At 36.4% G+C, this 8,570-nt stretch overlaps 1 protein-coding gene across 1 annotated transcript in view; it reads right to left on the bottom strand.

Annotated features, from left to right (window-relative positions):
* Positions 1 to 314: 314 nt before the first annotated feature.
* Positions 315 to 8,570, bottom strand: part of ODAD2 (outer dynein arm docking complex subunit 2) — a 68,163-nt gene continuing 59,907 nt past the window's right edge. The window contains exon 16 of the mRNA XM_050970501.1: positions 315 to 600. Within this exon, the coding sequence (XP_050826458.1) occupies positions 487 to 600 (114 nt within the window). The 3' untranslated portion in view covers positions 315 to 486. The remainder of the gene's footprint in view (positions 601 to 8,570) is intronic.

Genomic DNA, 8,570 nt, shown 5'->3' with positions numbered 1-8,570 from the left:
TCTGCATTTTCTGCTCTCTTGTGAGTCACAACTGATCAAACACGCAAAAAGCATAATGAGAGGATGACTGGGCAAGATTATAATGCAGGGAATTGTTCAAGACATTCATAAATTGCTGCATAACCACACACAAAGAGAAGCAAAATTTATTGTAATGTCACAGATAAGCAAAACCACGTATAGATACAATGAATGGAAATAAAAGCATATCAGTTGTAGAAAATGTCTTTGACATATCTTAACTGATGGTCTTTGGATGGATGTAATGCTAAAAGACACACAAAATTAGGTATGAGTGTTTTATCAAACCTAGGGGTGACAATCCAGTAATGTAAAATAAAACATAAGTTTCCACAGATTTGTTTTTATTAAAATATCTTCAAATAGATGAGCTCTGCTATGAAATACAGATGCTAGAAGGAGTAGTTGTGTATTTAAATGTAACTGAATTGCTAAACAAGTGTGTTGGTAAAAGCTGCTGAAGCATCAGCCATATTTTGCTTTTTCTGTTGCCAGAGCCAATCTGCGAATGTTTGCTATGCAACCAGCTGCTGCCTCCTGCAGAATGTCATCTGTAGAGCCTACCATGGCCAGTAGGAGCTAGCAAAAACACAGAGGAGAAAAAAACAAATCAGTGTGCTTCTGTTTCATAACATTCTGATCATACCTAGAACAACTGCATTAATTAACCCACATATCTGATAGATAAAATACTTGCAAACATATTAACAACACTGGATTATACATATGCATGTATTTACTACATATATACTTTTGTATGCATATATCTATTAACATCCACATAAAAGTGCAATGCATTATACTTTATCATATTTGTACCTGTGAATTGATATTTTCATGTCCTTTTTTCTGCTCACTGCACTGTCTGTCTATTGGTTGTGACTTGTATTTTTGCTATTGTAAGGAGAAATTACACATGCTTTATGTGAGTCACGAGTCACAATTTTTCCTCCAAAGTATACCAGTATAATTGTACAAGTTCAATATTTTTAATAGACAAAGCCATACTTCTCTTTTATTTTTTTTTTTGTTTTGATCATGAAACTGGATTCATGTGATGGACCCTTGTGTTCCATTGACTGCAGTAGGTTTCTTTATTGTCACAGCAAACTACTAATGTTAAATATCTTGAAGGATATAGATCTGGGCATATCAGTCTTAAACACTTGCATGTAAAAGTGAAAAACAAAAGCTCAAGAAAGGCACCAAACTTTTGGAGTTGATTCAGCTTTTCAGTCATTTATAGTAGATCCTCTGCTCTGGAAGTCATTCAAATTTTTCAGTGGAAATTCCCTGGGAGTAAGGTACTGTTCAACATGAGTATGACAGAAGACAGGCCATGGTCATAAAACATTTTTACATATCAGAAAATCATTAATAATGCAACTCACGTCAGTGTGTTGCAAGTCTGTGATGCAACTGCAAATGCAATATAATTGGAAAAGAGAAGACTCTTGCTTAGCTTAAAGCAGCTCCATGCAGCCCCCAGATTTCTGAAAATTTGCCAGGCTTAATGTGCGTTCAGGTATTTTGAAGCTCAGACAGCTCTAATTAAAACCTGTATTTTCAGTCTGCAATACTTAGGAATCTGTATTCACCCAAACAATGTTGAGTTAAACCACAGAGAAATCTGTTATCACTCAACTCTGGTGCATATTTTTCATACAGCTAAAATATTACACAAAATTATGAACTGCTAAATATAAAAGCATAAATTGAATGCAGACATCAAATTCATATGCTACCTTTTCCTAACCTTCCAGCAGTCGTGAGGCATGGGCCACAGCTGCACACATATGGCATTTACTTAGAGAGATCAAAGCATTTTGTACTTGAGGAAGTATTTGTGTTAGCCAAATGTACAAAACAAGCATCTTTCCAGTCACCTTTCACCCTTTGACCCCTACATGCAACATGTAAGACTGCCTGTGATAGGCTTGAATTATGTCAGAAAAAGTGTTGTTATTATTATTATTATTATCAATTAAGCATCAATGATAATTTTTTCTAGGAATCCTTCCTCTTAAAATTTCCATTCCTGTAATCAGATATCTAGGTCCAAGAAGCTAGGTAGGACTCTTAAAATATTAACTCTTCTGAAAGGATAGACCAGCGTTAAAATGACATGAGAAGAAATTATATGAGAAAGGTTTACGTTTCTATACTTTATTTGTGTGAAAAACCTTGGCCAGGGTCAGCAACCAAAGACCAAAGCACAAAGACCAGAATGCAAGCTTATCAAATGCTTAACTTCCATTTTTTCCTTCAGAAACACTGCTAGATGAAGATCTTTCTTCTCAGCCATTTGTCAAGAGCTGATTTCTCATCAGCTTAAATTACCATGTGATTCTTCAGGTGCTTCATAACTTTCTTGTGCAACTAACAGAAGAAAACTGCTATAGATCCTTCATATCCCTGACTCAAACCCAAAAATATGTATGCACATGCCGTTCATATGGTGGTTTTGGTAAAGCCCTAGGTTTTAAATTTGGGGGCATGGAAACCATATGCCTTATGTGATTATTCATTGCATCTTCACAGATCTAATGCAAGGCTTTTTCAGTGTAGTGAGTGTGGAGCTCTAACATCCATAATAATTTCAGATAAGACTTGTATCCATGTGCAAGAGCAGATGTTCATCAAAAATATTGTTTCAGAGATACATTATCTAGTAGGAACATAGGAAAAAACAAAAATTGACCTTTGCCTTTATTATGACTACACGTTAGGTAGGATTAAATTCAAGGTTAATCTCTTATTTTAGCCATCATTTCTTTCCAGACTCAAAAGACATGGGAGAATAGGTATTTTCTGTCACTTTCCACAAAGAACTCAATATTAGGCAGTGACAATAGCTGTAGGGGAGGATCCATGCTCTTTATTGTAGGTGCATTTTGGAAAATCAGGGTGAGGCATCAAAGAACAGAATCCTGCATGAAACTGGTACAAAAGACCCAAAGAGATGCCTAAAGAGCTACTGGTACATATGCAACCAATGCAAACACCAGTTTTTACAAAGGTAGCAAATACTGATTTTTTTCCTTCCGTGTTTAGGGGATCACAGATCAGTTTCTCTCTAATTTGCTGCTCTTCTAAATCACTTGCCAGTGGTAAAATCTGCAAGAACTGCCACGTCATACAAAACCCAGTACTACACTGTGTCTCAGGATTTTCAATGTGAGACTTCAAAGCACTATTCTTGGAAACACTGCCCAATACAGTAGCTGCCTCTAAGGACTGTGGATATACAGCAACATTTGTCAGTTAACCTACTCCTTTTGTACTAACAAAAAGACAGCTGAAGAGAAGATTATCAAAAATGCAAAATATTTCAATAGAAGTATGTAATTCTGTATTTAGGAACCCAGCTTTGAAGGTTTTGATATAAATCCTGCCTTTAATGAAATGAAACTTATTCTTTTTTTTAATAAACTAAGACATTTATAATTCTTTCACCTCCTGATTATCACTCCTTGGCCCTTTCATAGGTTCAGTTCCATTTACTGGCAATTTGGATCATTCAATTCAGGTATGGAAATGCATTCATAGATAGTACTTACAAACTATGCCCAGGTATTAGGTATATTTGACAAGTCCAAAAAATCTTTTTCCTTTTTCCTTTTCTTTTATTCCAATGTACTATATGCAATATGACATGCCATTTTTCTTGATATAATACCCTTGAACTTCATGTATCCCTTCCCTTCACTGTTCAGGTATTGTTTTCTGACACATGTAAATGTTAACAGATGTGAGAAGCAGTAAAAAAAACATGTGGTATAAATGCTTCTTTCTGGCACATAAAAGGCACTTTCCATAGACAGAGAAAGCATTTGCAGCACCATGTAGCCTTCATTTTCTGTTGGCAGGTATCTATATTCCAAGGCTAGAGTCCAATGTTTTTGCACAGTTTGCACGTCATACCAGTAAATAAGCACAAATACAAGCTGTTTGGAGAATGTACAGGGCATATGTAGCATTTCTGGATTCCAAAAGCGATACACAGCCAAATCATTTAAATATTCAGAACAATTAAGATCTTGCTATTACTACCCCAGAACTGTGATACTATATTATGACAACACAGTCACAGAGGAATTCAGAACAGAGAGGCTCTCAGGAGGTCTCTAGCCTAGGGTCATGCCCAAAGCTGAGCCAGATAGGAGGTTCGCCTGGGCTTCCCAGTTTTTCAGTCCAATCTTGAAAAACTTCAAGAATAGAGATGGCACAACACCTTTGTCAACCTATTGCAATGTCTGACTGAGCTGGTGGAGAAAAAGGTTTTCCCTGTGCCCATTTACTCTTGATTTAGTTTATGCTCATTCTTTCTCGTCCTCTTGCCACACATTGCTGTGAAAAGCCTCGCTCCATCTTTTTGATGACTGAATTCCCCATAGGAACTGCAAGGCTGCTATTCAGTCCCGTTAAAGCTCTCTCTTCTCCAGGCTGAAAAAGCCCAGTTTGCTTAGGTTCTCCTCACAGAGCAGTGCTTCAGGTTCTGACCATCCTGCTGGTCCTCTGCTGAACCTATTATGGTTTATCCATACGTTCCCTACATCAAAGGCCAAAGATGGATGCAGAATTCTAGGTGTGATCTAATTAGTGCTAAAGGGGACAATCACTTCCCTCAACCTACTGGCTGTGCTCCTGCTGTAAGTCCAGAATTGTGACTTTGCTGTCAAGACACATTGCTGGCTAACATTCTGCTTGCTGTCTACAAAATCTCCATACCCTTTTCAGTAAATCTCCATGCTCCTCAGCATGTCAGTCTCTAGCCTGTATCACTGCAAACAGTGATGTAATTCTAGATTTTTTCACTTCTACAAAAGATGTAGCCCAGGGGGACTTAAAAGCAGAAAAAGCAGAGGTAAGTATTGTACCAACAAACTCTAAATCTGACAAAATCTCAGATGGTCTCCATATACTGGTTACAATAACTTAGAATTACTCACTTTCCTTCAGCCACAGTCACTGCAGCTTCCTGACTCAGAGAGGGGAAGCAGAAAGCATAGGGTGTCATGTTTGCAGGAAGTATAGAGGTTGGCATGGAATAATCTTTAAATAAGGGGTTAGTGATGCGATGTGTCCACAACAAGTTTTATAAAACAATGGAAAGTGCAGAACAAGGCTGTTGGAAAGAGGCTCTCCGGCTCACAAAAAACAGATAAAAGATCAGCCTATTCAATACCCCAGAGTCTTGTGAACATGGATGAAAATTATGAATAAAGAATAACTATATAAAAAATAATTAATGCCCTTTTTGTCCTGGCTTCTTTAGGTTTTCTGCCCTGTAAAACAAATCTTATTTAAATTTTTCTAATCAGAAGGAAATATGGATAAACTCCTTCAACAAGATTCATATCTATACTGGGAAGCCAAGCAAAGTTCACATAGAGCTTAAAATTCCTGGAACTAAAGACATACACTTCAGTACAACATCTTGTAGATTGACATAGCATTTACAGTTGGTGGCAGAACTTGCCTTTTTTTTTTTTTTTTTTTTAATTTAGATTTAGTATCTGGCTTCTTTTACATGCAACATTTCCTGAAGGATGCAAAATTTCTAGCACTGTGATTTTCTAATTGCGTAACACTTCTTTTTCAAAAAAAGACATTTTTCACATGTTTTTTATAAATCCAACCTGAAAGAAAAAAAAATACTTTAAATAAAAGCATATGGTAGAGGCTTATCCAAGAAAGTATCAGTCTAGATCCAGCCAGCATTTTCTAACTTTCAACACCATAGTGCACACTGGAAAATATTAAAGCACCTAGTTAGTGTTACGTTACACATATTCCTATGAAAATACTTCTTATAAAATTAAATTATAAATAATAAAACATACTCCACAATCAAAGCATAATGAAGGTTAAGCTAAGTCACTGTTTCTAAACTAAAATTCAGGCCAATTTCCTGATTTTCCTTTCCAGCTGAAAAAGGATAAGACAACATGTACCATACCCAGACTTAAGAAGAAGATGCTCATGTAAGTTCTGGGGTGTTTTGTTTGTTTTTTAGGTTTTTTCCTCAGGTGGCACAAAGAAAACAGATTTCAAACTAAAGTCCCACACACTGGGGAACACTCTGAGCTAGCAGTTGTACAAAATCCAGTACCAAGAAATTCCAAAAAATGGGCAAGGCTGACATTCACTGTGCTGATTCCCCCTTGCACAGGGTCTCTCCTCCCTGGGACTAAAGTCAGAGCAACCCCTGGTGCAGCCTACTTCACCCATTCTGAACATAAAGAGGTCAAACTGAAGCTCTCTGGTTGGGATGGGAGAAATTCTGGGAAGATTACACCTGGCCTCTTTTCCTTTCTTGTCCTATTTCTGTCTTTTCTCTCTTCCATGAAACACATCTCCATTCTGGCAGCCGCAGGAAAAGGGCAACTTTTTTGGAATCACTCAACAATGGCTGGAGGGTATCAGGAAGTTCAAAGGATGCAGCTTGGGCTAAGCTCCACCTGAACACAATGGTAGCCAGCAGGCTGGTCAGGAGCTGTCTCTTCTTTTTCATCCTTCCCATCCTCCCTCAGAAAGAGTACAGGAATGGGAAAACCTCTGCATTTCCTGCAAAGAGGTGCAGGGCTCCAAGTTAGGATGAGAACAGACTTGCCTTGTGTTTTTGTGCACTTAAACCATCTCACCTGTCTCAAGACTTAAGACAGGTGATTTGTTCATGGCAAGTAATTTTTCTTATGTGACTACCTGGGACAAAATGACTGTTGGCAAGATGAATCCCACAAAATTCCAGGAAAAGAAGTATAGGGCTTGATAGTTTCAGTGAAATATTCTGAACATATGATTACTGGTACTTTACCATAAGATGTTTACTATTTCATTAGGATAAGCAGTTTCAGTGAGCTACAACTCATTTTATACAATGATAGATTTGAAGCTTAAAATCCTTCTGGACACAGCTTCATTTTTCCATTTTTCTTACCTGCTGTCTGTCCATTTTTGTCTATTTTGTTTAGTTCCCTCCTTTGTTACAACTAAACTGAAAGGCATCTAGGACAAGGGCCATATTTCTTCAATATCCAAATGGGAACAGCACTTTTGAAAAGAAATCTCTTGACCACACAATAATAACATACAAAATAAGAATATAGTTGTCATATTCTCCAATAAGGTTAAATGTTGCATTGCATTACTTTGGAGACATACATAAAACCTATATGCCTAAAGGGAATTATTATATGGTATAGCCACACATACTGGCAAATGTTTTTATAGCTACAAAATATGAATACACTCTACAGCTCTCTTCACCTCATCTGTTTTACTGTCTTTTTCTTATATAGTTATTTAGAGAAGGATGCCCTCCTTCTCTGCAAAGACACAATAAATGGGCAGAGAACTGTGAATCTTACTGACAAGGAGATAATCCACAAAATGTCAAATAGTGAAATGTAGAATAGTTTAAAAACCGCAAATTTGCAAACCATTTTAAAATACTCTAAGGTTTAAAGGTTTTCCTATCTCAGTTTGATACTTACAGGATTTCAGAGGAATATTTACAATTATTTCAGGTGTAAATCTAACTGCTTATAAAAATGTCATGCAAAGGTGAAGTAGCTAAATAAAACTAGTAATCAAAATTATTTCTAATCTTTGTTTAAAAGGTACAATTATATGGAACTAATTGGAGACCTTAAAGGCAGACAGCTTGAATCTCCATTCAGCTGCAAGACGTTTGGTGCAATATTAAGAAAGAATTCAATCATCGTGAACATTCCAATGTACAAAAAGTCCTACAGGATATGAAATTCATCCCATAAAAAACAATAGGCAGATTTGATAATCCAAAAGTGATGAAGCCCAGGGTCTCACAGCATATTTTTATTTGAACCACTTTCTGTATTTTATTTTTATTTCATTGTAGTTTTCAAAAGAAGATTAACATATAAAAGGCTTTTGGTGGCATAGAGAGAATAAAGAACTTTTTTTGTGATTTCAATAGAGTGACATTTCAAAATCTATTAAGAATAAATTATGAGCCTGCTTACTTATTATATGGAATGGACATTCAAAACTATAAACTTATGTCGTGGATGTCCCTTTCATAGTTTCCTTTGGCTCAGTAACATCCTTCCTTTGTACCATTGCAAACCTGACCAATCTTTCTTTTTTGTATTTTCTGCTCCTTTTCCATGCTTACCTGCTTTTTCATTCTTTGCTTTCCTTTTCATTTTGCAGGGGCATGACTTTCACCTTTCCTTTCCTTCTTCAACATTATTGAGGAGATAGTATAGGAAATTGAGAAAGAATTGCTAATTCAGTTTTGTTTCAAAATTTTTAACATTACTATGGATACGAATACCATAATCTTGTCTATCTCTAGCAATCACATGAAAATAATATGAAAATTAATCAGGGGCAGTTGCAAATAAACTATCAGCAGCAAGTCAGAGATAAAAAATGAGGTTTAAGCTGTCCATTAACCCCTACATTCTGAAGGATTCTGCCTGATTTATCAACAATGCCCTGAAAACATGGTGTGTTTTTTTTCCCCTTTGGTTTGTCTGATATCCCTGAAATGCACTCTT

Source organism: Serinus canaria, chromosome 2 (genome assembly GCF_022539315.1).
Source record: "Serinus canaria isolate serCan28SL12 chromosome 2, serCan2020, whole genome shotgun sequence".
NCBI lineage: Eukaryota > Metazoa > Chordata > Aves > Passeriformes > Fringillidae > Serinus > Serinus canaria.
Note: the sequence above shows the minus strand (reverse complement) of the source record. Positions and strands in the feature narration are given on the sequence as shown.